The sequence below is a fragment of the Ostrea edulis genome, chromosome 3 (genome assembly GCF_947568905.1).
Source record: "Ostrea edulis chromosome 3, xbOstEdul1.1, whole genome shotgun sequence".
Classification (NCBI taxonomy): Eukaryota; Metazoa; Mollusca; class Bivalvia; order Ostreida; family Ostreidae; genus Ostrea; species Ostrea edulis.
Genome location: NC_079166.1, coordinates 78,826,387 through 78,841,583, shown reverse-complemented (window position 1 = coordinate 78,841,583; position 15,197 = coordinate 78,826,387). Strand labels below are relative to the sequence as shown.

Below are 15,197 nucleotides of genomic sequence, written 5' to 3'. Positions count from 1 at the left end.
CATGAACGCTTCTTCGCATTGTGCAGATTGAATGTTGCTAACCTCATGCCCCCCCCCCCCCCCTGGCTAGACTGGGGCTACAATAGAGGATCAAAAGTTTTGCATGCAAATATGAAGGAAAAATCTTCAAAAATCTTCTCAATAACTACTGGGCAAGAAAATTTGAAATTCACATGAAAACTTCCTGACATAGTGTAGATCATGATTGTTGAAAACATAGTTCCCAGGCGCAGGTTGGTACACGGTAAAGGATATAAATTTTACATGAAGGTTAAAGTTTATTCAAGTTATGGTTTTCAAGGATAGGGTTAGGCCATCATTGGGAATTTTTTTTTTTTTCAATCCGAAGAACCACAGAGACATGGAAACGTCCAGAAATAGAATACATTAACGTTTGTTAAAATTAGGGCTCCCAAGGGTAGGGTGGGGCTACAATAGAAGATAAGATGTTTACATGTACAGTCTGTTCCAAATATAATAAAATTCACGGGGCCAACATCGAGAGCTCATCATATCCAAAGATCAATATAACAAATGTTGAAATACGGTACAGAATACGCGATCAAAATTTGTTAAATATTGATAAAAACAATCTTTTAAAAATATAAACAACTCTCAACAATGGCAGGGTCAATGTGATTCAGGTAAGCTATGTGCCCTACGGTCTTGTGTTATGAATAACCCCTAGTTATTGACTATAAGATCAAATCAAGACCGAGTTAGCATATGAAATGACTGTTACGGAAATTACTTAAGCAGCACAGCAATAGTAACACATATACAATGTACGTTTTAGGCACGTAGTATTATTCTATTCCAAAAAGGGAGGGGTGAGTGTTGAAGGACGAGTAAAAGATGTCAGAAAAAAACCCAACTTGCATTACATGTTTATTTGACTGATCTTCAAAATCCTAAATCGTGTAGGAGGTGTAGTTACAAACAAATCGAAATATCTCAACAATCATTTTGACCAACCAACCCGACATTCGGGTCTGTTATAATTTTGTTCTTTGTAATTAGACACGTCTTACGTTCGATGCGAAAGGGGCGAATTTGTCGGTTTCTTACGGATGTGCTGATTAAGGGGCACGGAAGGGGACTAGGTAATGGCAAGCCTTGCTCCGTCTAGTACAGAGTGGGAATGGTCTAACGTGTTAAATTCATTTTATATTATGCTAGTATACATTAACCAAAATATGTTAGAAAACTAAAAGTCCACTTCATGCAGTGGGTAAAAATCATAGTTCGAATTTTCTTGATCGCTTTTATTTCCATTATCCACCACCCGAGCGCCTATGGGTTTTAGTGTCATGAATTAGCCATGGATACTACATATAAATAGCGTGTTTTGTTACAGAATGATTTTGCTGATTTTTTGTGATAAAGTTCTGATCTAATGCCGTTCTGTGATACTATTATTGATTGTTTTATATCAGATGATATAGCAAAATTTGAAGGAATGCCTTGACGTCACTCTTCCACGTGATCCATAAATTTTATCTAGAAATTATACATCGATCAAAACGCAATAAAACGTTTATCGCCCTCCTTTTAGTAAAAGATGTTATCTTTACGTTTCAGCAACACCATAAACCGGGATTTATTCATGGAATGACGATAGATTTACGGGAAAAACTAAATATTATTTTCTTTATTTTACCTTTTAAACAATCAGATTCCGGAGCAATTTCAAAGATGTCTTCGTGTACTTCTAATCCAACTGTAGACTGAACCTGTTTCACTTCATCCAGACTTCGTTTCTGTAGACGTTTAAGCAGAGTAGATTTCCCAGCCCCTGCGCATCCAACTATCATTGCACGAGCTCTGTGTATTGTTTGAGTTCCTTTCTTGGCACATTCTGCGTATCTTCTTCGCGCATCATAGTCCCATTCGAGAATTTCCTCAGGTATTTTCACTGAAGAAAAACCCACAAAGGTGATTCAGTTTTACGAAAAGTACAATGATGTCATCTTAAGAATGTAAAAAAAAAGTATTAACGTTGTATCTACGTCTACGTGATCAGGATATGAGGTGACAATCCGTACATCAAATGCTAAACGTGAATGTTAAATATATATCTTTGAAATGTACGTATTTGAAATTAATAATAATGAATTCGAAAATGCATCATTTGTTCAAAAATGTATCATGTAAACGTGAAATTTGAAAAAAAAATGATATATTTGAAATTCATATAAAAGTTATTGTAGAGAAATTCATGAAACCATAACTTCTGTATGCGAAAATAATCTAAATGTCTAAATGGGAATTTCGTACAAACTGATTAACTAACGCCATGAAATAATTTTGATAATGCAATTAAGAGTCATTAGCATTCAGTTATTCCATAATGAATGATACCTTATATACAGCGAGGCACGAAGCAGGTAGGTATTACACAATGATACGATATATGATATCAGTGACAAACTGCGAAATCTTTATTTCATTTGTGTGGGATGTATGACAAGACAATTGATTAAGTCATTTTATTAACGAAGTATCCCTCACAACCACTTGTTTATCATCAGTATATGTATACACAAGGGTAATTAGGATTTTGCAAAAATTAAATCGAAAGAATGAGTTATTGATCAAACAAGTTAACAGATACATGTACCCAACAGCCAAAGAGTCAAGAGCAAACTTTTAGAGAGACATGGTGAATGAATTTGCAAAGCAGTCAGTCATGGTTTATAATACCTGCCGCCAAAAAATGAAGAGTACAAACTTAAAGTTTAAAGTAATACATTATCTGACTTGTGGTGTACATGTACAAGTATCTGCCATTCTATGCCATTTTTTTCAGGAAGACTTCCAAAGAGGTAAGAGGTAAGGTCTAAGGACAGCATATACGTGGATATTCGGTAATCGGCACGCTCTATCTTCCGAACGATATTTAGGAGAGGTTTATTTTGGCATTGTTAATCCAGAAATGTTTGCTCCGGATCCGGACCATCGGAGGTTTGCTACAAGACGTTAAAATGCATTGGACATTGAAGCATTCATCCGGGCAGTATATTTTGAAAAGGTCAGTCTCGGAAAATCGTTGCAAGTTAAAGAAAACACAATGTACGGTGTTTGATGGATATGCACACCAAACGAAGTTTTATTTTACAATTCCGTTCGTTTTTTTTTCAAATTTAATGGTCATTAATGAGAGGATCTATTACATCATATCCATAAGCACCGCGTTATTAGATTGGTATGGTCTCTTTGTTTTGTATAGTAAGCTATATGGATTTCACGCAACGAAAAGAAAGTACAGAGAACTAAATAGGGTACACTTATAAAAGATAATCAGTGAAGCATAAAACCATGTCTTACAAGGTTAGGTAGACTAACCCAGGATACCACAATTTAGTTTCCTACATCAAAGTAAGGAGAAAAAAGCCCTGATAAGTAGATTCAAATGTGAAGCAAAGTCTTAGTCATAATACGTTAGCCGTAAAAAAAAAATGGAATTTGATATGCATCTACTTATTTGATAACCATATAACAGATTTAAAATTCATACGCTTAACACTGAATTGATAGAAATCCTAATAAATCCCGTAAAAGGCAGTCTACAGTCACGAAACTTAAACTTCATCTGTAACCTCATACTAGTATGAAAGGCGAAGATAACGGACAGTGATCAATCTCATATACCAATATAAGCAATACAAAATAGATAGTTGGGCAAACACGGACCCCTGGACACACCAGAGGTGGGATCAGGTGCATAGGAGGAGTAACTATCCCCTGTCGACTGGTCACACCCGCCGTGCGCCCTATATCCTGATCAGGTATACGAAGTTATCCATAGTCAAAATCAGTGTGCCAAGAACGGCCTAACACTCGGTATGAAACACGTCAGACAGCATTTGACCCAATGATAGATATGTAGGTTGTATTGACGGACTAGATCATTATAACGAACATAGAATTTGCGACATGCTGGCTTCAATCGACACTGTTGAAACCCCTGTGACATCAACTTGTTTGTCAGTAGCTTGCCTCGATTTAAAACTGACTATACGCAAAAAAAAAGCTCTTGCATATCGAATCAGTTGAGAGATATAAACACCATATGCTGGTGATAATGGAATATTGCTACATAAATATGGGAAGCTGACGATGGAAAAGCTGAAAGCATTCCGTTTGGCATACAGTTGAGTTGTTAGTTTGCCGTTAATATCTACTTTCAATAAAATATCTAAGTATGAAGCAGTAGTGGACGACTCTGTGGTGTCTTTTATTTCGAGCTCACCGGGATACATAAAATCGACATATGAATGAAAGTTAGTATTGTTAATAGACAACACGTCGTCGATATATCTAACTGTCGAATTGAATGCCACAGCAAGAGATTTGTAAAATAAAATAAGTTGATGAACTTTTCTTCTGGTTGATAAGCTATCCCAGCCTAATTCATCATATAGAGCTCACCTAGAAGAATTTAATCTCATTCCAGTAATTATTCCTTCTGCATCAACCTGAACATTCTCTAGTAAAATAGATTCTCTTTCTGTACAATTATCCCAAATTAAATTACCATATTCAATAACAGGTCGAATAAAAGAAAAACAAATTATTAGAAATTGTCAATTTAGAGTATATTTCAGTATCTGTAAAATTTTTAGTTTATTAGATGCCTTTTCATGAACATCTACTATGTGTGATCTCCAAATGCCATCAGATTGAACTTTTAATCCTAAATGAGTATGATTTTCTGCATTCATAACTTCCGAACTATTATAACAAAAATCTACTTTAGGATTTGAGATGTGTTTTCTTGTGATATCTAGATTGATTGTTTTTTATGTGGATTAAAATCCATAGCCCATTTCATAACCCACTGCTTTATTTTCTCAAGATCATTTGTTATTGCATTTGCTGTAGTCATTATGTCACCATCATTAATAACATACAAAGACGTGTCATCCTCAAAAAGTATATTTGATAGATCATCAGATATGTCATTTACATATCAAAAGAACAAAAATGGTCCTAAAACAGACCATTGAGGAACTCCAGAATTTGAAGTTCTAGAATTAAATCACCTACGACAACTTTTTGAGATCTGTTAGTTAGATTGATTGATTGATGTTTTCCGCCACACTCAACAATTTTTCAGTCATATGGTGGTGCCCAGTTTTTACTGGTGGGAGAGATAACCCAGATACAATGTGCCTGGGAAGAGACCACCGACCTTCCGAAAGTAAACGTGGAAACTTTCTCACTTATCGGCGTGAGCGAAATTCGAACCCAAGCCGACCAGAGGTGAGAAGCCGTGTGATTTTGAGCGCGATGCATTAACCACTCAGCCACGGAGGCCCTCTCTGTTAGTTAGCCTCTCGCTTTACAGTTAACATCACGCTCTATAGTCAATATCACTCTCTATAGTCAATCTCACGCTCCATTGTCAACCTCACGCTCTATAGTCAGCCTCACGCTCTATAGTCTATCGCATGCTCTATGGTCAATATCATGCTCTATAGTAAATTCCACGCTCTAGAGTCAGCCTCACGCTCTATAGTCAGTCTCACACTCTATAGTCAATATTACGCTTTCTAGTGAATTTCACGCTCTATAGTCAATTTCACGCTTTATAGTCATTCTCACGCTCTATAGTCCATATCACGCTCCATACTCAGCCTCACACTCTATAGTGAATCTCACGCTTTATGGTCAATCTCACGCTCTATAGTGAATCTCAAGCTTTATAGTCAATATCACGCACCCTAGTCAATATCACACTCAATTGTCAACTTCACGCTCTACAGTCAGCCTAATTCACTATAGTCAATTTCAGCATCTATAGTCAGCCCCACGCTCTATAGTCAATCTCAAACTCTACAGTCAGCCTAACTTTCTATAGTCAATCTCATGCTCTATAGTCAATATCATACTCTATAGTCAATCTCACACTCTATGGTCAATATCATGCTCTATAGTATATATCACGCTCTATAGTCAGTTTCATACTCTATAGTCAATCCCACGCTTTATAATAAATAGCACGCTCTATAGTAAACCTCACTCTGTATAGTTTATATCACACTCTATAGTCAATCTCTCGCTCTATAGTCAGCTTCACTCTATAGTCAACCTCATGCTTTATAGTAAATTTCACGCTCTATTGTCGATCTCACGTTCAATATACAGTATAACGCTCTATAGTCAACTTCATGCTCGATAGTGAACCTCACGCTTTATAGTCAATATCTCGCTCTATAGTTAATCTCACGCTCTAAATTAAGCTTTACGATCTATAGTCAGCTTCAGGCTCTCTTGCCAATATCAAGATCTATAGTCAGCCTAACGCTTTATAGTCAACTTCACGCTCTATAGTCAATCTCACGTTCTATAGTCAACCTCGCGCTCTATAATCATTCTCACACTCTATTTTCTATCTCACACTCTATAGTCAATTTCACGCTCTATAGTCAGCCTCACATTCTATAGTCAGCCTCACTCTTTATAGTCAGATTCATGCTCTATAGTCAATCTCACGTTCTATAGTCAATCTCACACTCTATAGTCAATAGCACGCTCTATAGTCAGCTTCACATTCTATAGTCAATAGCACGTTCCATAGTCAACCTCACGCTCTATTATGAGCCTCGCGCTTTATAGTCAGTTTCACGCTCTATAGTTAATCTCACGCTCTAAATTAAGCTTTACGATCTATAGTCAGCTTCAGGCTCTCTTGCCAATATCAAGATCTATAGTCAGCCTAACGCTTTATAGTCAACTTCACGCTCTATAGTCAATCTCACGTTCTATAGTCAACCTCGCGCTCTATAATCATTCTCACACTCTATATTCTATCTCACACTCTATAGTCAATTTCACGCTCTATAGTCAGCCTCACATTCTATAGTCAGCCTCACTCTTTATAGTCAGATTCATGCTCTATAGTCAATCTCACGTTCTATAGTCAATCTCACACTCTATAGTCAATAGCACGCTCTATAGTCAGCTTCACATTCTATAGTCAATAGCACGTTCCATAGTCAACCTCACGCTCTATTATGAGCCTCGCGCTTTATAGTCAGTTTCACGCTCTATAGTTAATCTCACGTTCTATAGACAACCTCGCGCTCTATAATCATTCTCACACTCTATATTATATATCACACTCTATAGTCAATCTCACGCTCTATATTCAGCCTCACATTCTATAGTCAGCCTCACGCTTTATAGTCAGATTCATGCTCTATAGTCAATCTCACGTTCTATAGTAAATCTCACACTCTATAGTCAATATCACGCTCTATAGTCAGGTTCACATTCTATAGTCAATCTCACACTCTATATTCAGCCTCACATTCTATAGTCAGCCTCACGCTTTATAGTCAGATTCATGCTCTATAGTCAATCTCACGTTCTATAGTAAATCTCACACTCTATAGTCAATATCACGCTCTATAGTCAGGTTCACATTCTATAGTCAATAGCATGTTCCATAGTCAACTTCCCGCTCTATTATGAGCCTCGCGCTTTATAGTCAGTTTCACGCTCTATAGTCATTCTCACGTTCTATACTCAGTCTCACGTTCTATAGTCAGCTTCACGCTCTATTGTCAATTTCATGATCTAAAGTCAGACTCACGTTATATAGTTAGTTTCACACACTATAGTCAACCTCACGCTCCATAGACAATCTCACACTCTAAAGTCAACCTCGTGCCCTATACTCACAATCACGCTCTATATTCAATCCCACACTCTATTGTCAATCTCACGCTCTATTGTCAATTTCACGATATGTAGTCAGTCTCACGCTTTATAGTCAGTCTCAAGTTATATAGTCAATCTCAAGCACTATAGTCAATCTCATGCTCTATACTCAACTTCACACTTTATAGTCAATTTCACGCTCAAGAGTCAACTCCAGGCTCTATTGCCAATGTCACGATATATAGGCTTCCTCGAGCTCTATAGTCAATATCATGCTCGATTGTCAACCTCACGCTTTATAGTCAACTCGCGTTCTATAGTCAATATCACACTTTATTATATAGCTAATAAATAGTCTAATATAAAATATGCGTAAAATCTAGAGAATGTTAGCGTTCAATATCCTGAGAATGTATTGCGTAAATTGTATGCGCCCGAAACATTCCGAGTATGAACGTTCAATATTGACGTTAAATGCAAAATGTTTTACTGTACATAAATTATTATGTCTCCATTTACAAAAATCAGTTTGCTTCATGCATTAATGACGGGTTAAATATTGAACAGTTAAGAAATGCATGCTGTTATTGCACACTGCCAATATTGATGAATTATCGTCTATTTTGGAGCAGTTTGAGTGAAAAGGGATATAATTTAACAACTTAATACTTTAGCTATATAATAAAAGGGTTATTGAACTTATATAGGTGAATATTGGCACTCGTTGGCTGTCAAAATGCACTCGCAAGCTCGTGCATTTTAACAGCCAACTCGTGCCAATATTCACCAATATAAGTTCAATAACCCTATACTATAGTCAATCTAACGCTCTATAGTCAACCTCTCGCTTTATATTCAACTTCATGCTCGATAGTCAACGTCATTCCCTATAGTCAATCTCACGCTCTATAGTCGGCCTCACGCTCTATATTCAACCTCACGTTCTATGGTCAACGTTACGCTCTATAGTCAGCTTCAGGCTCTATACTCAATCTCATGTTCTACATATGTATAATCAATCTCACATTTTATAATCAATAGCACGCTCTATAGTCAGTCTTACGCTCTATAGTCAATATTACGATCTATAGTCAGCCTCAGGTTCTAAAGTCAGACTCACACTTTATAGTCTATATCACGCTCTATGTCAATCTCACGCTTTATAGTCAATATCACGCTCTATAGTCAATTCCATGCTCTATAATCAGCCTCACGATCTATAGTCAACATCACACTTTATAGTCAATGTCACGCTTTATAGTCAATATCACGCTCTATAATCAATCTCAAGCTGTATAGTAAGCCTCACGCTCTATTCTCAATTTCACAATCTATAGTCAGTCTCACGCTTTATCGTCAGCCTCACGTTATATAGTCAATCTCACGCGGTATAATCAACTGCACCCTTTATAGTCAATATCATGCTCTATAGTCAGCCTCGAACTATGTTGCCAATGCCACTATCTATAGTCAAACTCATGATCTATAGTCAATATCACGCTCTATAATCAACCTCTTGTTGTACAGTCAGCCTCACACTCTACGGTCAATTTTACGCTCTATAATCAACCCCACGCTCTATAGTCAATATCACACTCTAAAGTCAATCTCATGATCTATAGTCAGCCTCTCGCTTTACAGTCAGCCTCACGCTCTGTAGTCAATACCACGCTCTAGAGTCAACCTCACACACTACGGTCAATCTTACGCTCTATAGTCAGCCTCACACTTTAATAATATAATATAATCAGCTTCATGCTTTATAGTCAATCTCACGTTCTATAATCAAACTCACGCTCTCTAGTCAATATCACGCTCTACAGTCATTCTCAGGCTTTATTGTCAACCACACTCTTATAGCCAATATCACACTCTATGTCAACCTCACATTCTATAGTCAGCCTCATGCTCTGTTGTCAATCTCACGCTCTATTGTCAACCTCACGCTCCATAGTCAATATCACGCTCTATAGTCAATCTCAAGCTCAATTGTCAATCACGATCTATAGTCAGCCTCATGCTCTGTTGTCAATCTCACGCTCTATTGTCAACCTTTCGTTCCATAGTCAATATCACGCTCTATAGTCAATCTCAAACTCAATTGTCAATTTCACGACCTATAGTCAGCCTCACGCTATTTACTCAATCCTACGCTCTATAGTCAATCTCACACGTTATAGTTAGCCTCATGCTCTATTGTCAATTTCACGATCTATAATCAACCTCACGCTTTATGGTCAGTCTCACGCTCTATAGTCAATCTCACGCTCTATAGTCAGCCTTAGACTATATTGCCAATGCCACGATCTATAGTCAATCTCACGCTCTCTAGTCAATATCATGCTCTTTAGTCAACCTCACTCCTTATAGTCAATCTCACGATCTATGGTCAATCTCAATCTCTACAGTCAACTTCGCACTTTATAGTCAATCTCACGCTCTATAGTCAATCCCAATCTCTATAGTCAGACTCACGCTTTTAAGTCAACCTCATGCTCCATAGTCAGTCTCATCCTTTATAGTCAGCATCATGCTCTTTTGTCAACCTCACGTTATATAGCCAACCTCACGCACTATAGTCAATCTGATGCCGTATAGTCAACATCACGTATTATAGTCAATCTCACGCTCTATAGTCAATATCACTCTCTATAGTCAGTCTCACGCTCCATAGTCAGTATCACGCTCCATATTCAGTCTCACGCTCCATATTCAGTCTCACGCTCTATAGTCAACCTCACGCTTTATAGTTAACTTCCTGTTCGATAGTGAACCTCACTCTCTATAGTCAATATCACCCTCTATAGTCAGTATCATGCTCTATAGTCAATCTCACTCTCTATAGTCAATCTCACGCTTTATAGTCAACATGACGCTCTATAGTCAATTTCACTCTCTATAGTCAGCGTCAGACTCTATTGTCAGTCTCATGCTTTATGGTCAATCGCACGTTCTATGTCAACCTCACATTCTATAGTCAGCCTCACGCTCTATCGTCAATTTCACGACTTAGTCAGCCTCACGCTTTATAGTCAGCCTCATGTTATATAGTCAATCCCACGCTGTATAGTGAACTTCACGATTTTTAGTCAATCTCAAATTCTATAGTCAGCCCCAGGCTCTATTGCCAATGCCACGCTCTCTAGTCAATCTCACGATCTATTCTCAACCCCATGCTCTATAGTCAACCTCGTGCTCTAGAGTCACTCTCACGCTCTACAGTCAATAGCATGCTCTACAGTCAATCTTACGCTCTTTAGTCAATCTCATGATTGATAGTCAATCTCAAGCTTTATAGTCAGCCTTATGCCCTATTGTTAATTTCGCGATCTATAGTCAGCCTCACGTTATATATTCAATATCACGCACTATAGTCAATATCATGCTGTATAGTCAACCTCACGCTTTATAGTCAATCTCACGCTTTATAGTCAGCTTCAACCTCTATTGTCAATGACATGATCTATGGTCAACCTCACGCTCTCTAGTCAATCACACGCTCTATGGTCAATTTCACGTTTTGTAGTCAATATTACGCTCTATAGTCAATCTCACACTCTATAGTCGGCCTCATGCTCTATAGTCACGTTTACGCTCTATACTCAATCCCACGCTCTATAGTCGATATCACGCTCTATAGTCAGCCTCACGGTTTATAGCCAACGTCATCGTCGATAGTGAACTTCACTCTCTATAGTCAATCTCACCCTTTATAGTCAACCTCTTGCTCTATAGTCAGCCTAACTTTATATAGTCAATCTTACCCTCTATAATCAACCTCACACTCTAGAGTCAACCTCACGCTTTATAATCAGCTTCATCCTTTATAGTCAATCTCACGTTCTATAGTCAATCTCACACATTATAGTTTAATATCACGTTCCATAGTCAACCTCACGCTATATAGTAAATTTTACGCTCTATAGTCAGCCTCAGGCTATATAGTCAATTTCGTACTATATAGTCAATATCATGCTCTATAGTCAGCCTCACACTCTAATGTTAATCTCACGCTCTATAGTCAATCTCACGCTCTATAGTCAGTCTCATGCTCTATTGCCAAATTCACAATCTATAGTCAGCATCACGCTTTATAGTCAGTCCTACGTTTTATAGCTAATATCACGCTCTATAGTCAGCATCATGCTCTGTTGTCAATCTCACGCTCTATTGTCAACCTCACGCTCCATAGTCAATATCACGTTCTATAGTCAATCTCAAGCTCAATTGTCAATCACGATCTATAGTCAGCTTCATGCTCTGTTGTCAATCTCACGCTCTAGTATCAACCTTTCGTTCCATAGTCAATATCACGCTCTACAGTCAATCTCAAGCTCATTTGTCAATTTCACGACCTATAGTCAGCCTCACGTTATTTACTCAATCCTAGACTCTATAGTCAATCTCACACGCTATAGTCAGCCTCACGCTCTATTATCAATATCACGCTCTATAGTCAGCCTTAGACTAAATTGTCAATGCCACGATAGTCAATCTCACGCTCTCTAGTCAATATTATGCTCTTTATTCAACCTCACGCCTTATAGTCAATCTCACGATCTATGGTCAATCTCAAGCTCTATAGTCAACTTCGTACTTTATAGTTACTCTCACGCTCTAAAGTCAATCCCAATCTCTATAGTCAGACTCACACTTTTAAGTCAACCTCATGCTCCATAGTCAGTCTCATCCTTTATAATCAGCATCACGCTCTTTTGTCAACCTCACGTTATATAGCCAACCTCACGCACTATAGTCAATTTTATGCTGTATAGTCAACATCACGCTCTATAGTCAATCTCACGCTTTATAGTCAATATCACGCTCTATAGTCAGTCCCACGCTCCATAGTCAGTCTCACACTCCATATTCAGTCTCACGCTCTGTAGTCAACCTCACGCTTTATAGTTAACTTCCTGTTCGATAGTGAACCTCACTCTCTATAGTCAATATCACCCTTTATAGTCAGTATCACGCTCTATAGTCAATCTCACACTCTTTAGTCAATATCACGCTTTATGGTCAACATGACGCTCTATAGTCAATCTCACTCTCTATAGTCAATCTCACACTTTATAGTCAACATGACGCTCTATAGTCAATTTCACTCTCTATAGTCAACCTCACGTTTTATAGTCAACATGACGCTCTATAGTCAATTTCACTCTCTATAGTCAGCGTCAGGCTCTATTGTCAGTATCACGCTTTATCGTCAATTTCACGATTTAGTCAGCCTCACGCTTTATAGTCAGCCTCATGTTATATAGTCAATCCCACGCTGTATAGTGAACTTCACGATTTTTAGTCAATCTCACATTCTGTAGTCAGCCCCAGGCTCTATTGCCAATGCCACGCTCTCTAGTCAATCTCACGATCTATTGTCAATCCCATGCTCTATAGTCAACCTCGCGCTCTAGAGTCACTCTCACGCTCTATAGTCAACCTCGCGCTCTAGAGTCACTGTCACGCTTTACAGTCAATAGCATGCTCTATAGTCAATCTTACGCTCTTTAGTCAATCTCATGATTTATAGTCAATATCAAGCTTTATAGTCAGCCTTATGCCCTATTGTCAATTTCCCGATCTATAGTCAGCCTCACGTTATATATTCAATATCACGCACTATAGTCAATATCATGCTGTATAGTCAACCTCACGCTTTATAGTCAATCTCATGCTTTATAGTCAGCTTCAAGCTCTATTGTCAATGCCACGATCTATGGTCAACCTCACGCTCTCTAGTCAATCACACGCTCTATGGTCAATTTCGCGTTTTGTAGTCAATATCACACTCTATAGTCAATCTCACGCTCTATTGTCAATCTCACACTCTATAGTCAGCCTCATGCTCTATAGTCACGTTTACGCTCTATACTTAATCCCACGCTCTATAGTCGATATCACGCTCTATAGTCAGCCTCACGGTTTACAGCCAACGTCATGCTCGATAGTGAACTGCACTCTCTATAGTCAATCTCACGCTCTATAGTCAGCCTCTTGCTCTATAGTCAGCCTAACTTTCTATAGTCAATCTTACGCTCTATAATCAACCTCACACTCTCTAGTCAACCTCACGCTTTATAATCAGCTTCATCCTTTATAGTCAATCTCACGTTCTATAGTCAATCTCACACATTGTAATTCAATATCACGTTCAGTAGTCAACCTCACGCTATATAGTAAATTTCACGCTCTATAGTCAGCCTCAGGCTCTATAGTCAGCCTCACACTCTACGGTCAATCTCACGCTCTATAGTCAATCTCCAGCTCTATAGTTAGTTTCACACTCTAAAATCAGCCTCACGCTTTATAGTCAGTCCTACGTTTTATAGTTAATCTCGCACTCTATAGTCAGCCTCATGCTTTATAGTAAATTTCACGTTCTGTAGTCAATTTCACGCTATATAATCAATCTCACACTCTATAGTCAACCTATGCCCTATACTGAACCTCACTCTCTATAGTCAATCTCAAGCTCTATAGTTAGTTTCACACTCTAAAGTCAGCCTCACGCTTTATAGTCAGTCCTACGTTTTATAGTTAATCTCGCGCTCTATAGTCAGCCTCATGCTTTATAGTAAATTTCACGTTGTGTAGTCAATTTCACGCTATATCGTCAATCTCACGCTCTAAAGTCAACATATGCCCTATACTGAACCTCACTCTCTATAGTCAATCTCAAGCTCTATAGTTAGCTTCACACTCTATAGTCAGCCTCACGCTTCATAGTCAGCTTCATGCTCTATAGTCAATTTCACGTTCTATAGTCAACCTCACAATCTCTAATTAATATCACAATATATAGTCAGTCTCACACTATATAGTCAATATCACGTTCTACAGTCAACCTCACGCTCTATAGTGAACCTTAGGCTCTATTGTCAACCTCACGCTCTATAGTCAGTATCAGGTTATATCGTCAGCCTCATTCTCTATAGTCACTCTCACCTTTTATTGTCTGCTTCATGCGCTATAGTCAATCCCACGTTCTATAGTCAATATCACGTTCTATAGTCAATATCACGCTCTATAGTCAATATTACGCTCTATAGTCAATATCACGTTCTATAGTCAATATCATGCTCTACAGTCAATCTCATTCTCTATAGTCAATCTCACGCTCTTTAGTCAATATCACGTTCTATAGTCAATATCACGCTCTATAATCAATCTCATGCTATATAGTCAATCTTACGCTCCATAGTCAATATCACGTTCTATAGCCAATCTTACGCTCTATTGTCAATATCACGCTCTATAATCAAGCTCATGCTATATAGTCAATCTCACGCTCCATAGTCAATATCACGTTCTATAGCCAATCTTACGCTCTATTGTCAATATCACGCTCTATAGTCAATCTTACGCTTTATAGTCAATATCACGCTCTTTAATCAATCTCATGCTCTATAGTCAATCTCACGATCCATAGTCAATATCACGTTCTATAGCCAATCTTACGCTCTATAGTCAATATCACGTTCTATAGTCAATCTCATGCTCTATAGTCAATCTCACGCTCTATAGTC

General features: G+C 38.1%; 1 protein-coding gene across 2 annotated transcripts in view; it reads right to left on the bottom strand.

Annotated features, from left to right (window-relative positions):
* LOC125676208 (uncharacterized) overlaps nt 1-15,197 on the bottom strand; it is a 441,312-nt gene that overhangs the window by 69,977 nt on the left and 356,138 nt on the right. For both annotated transcript variants that reach the window (XM_056159101.1, XM_056159100.1), the window contains one exon: nt 1,661-1,915. In XM_056159101.1, coding sequence (XP_056015076.1) covers nt 1,661-1,915 — 255 coding nt within the window. The remainder of the gene's footprint in view (nt 1-1,660; nt 1,916-15,197) is intronic.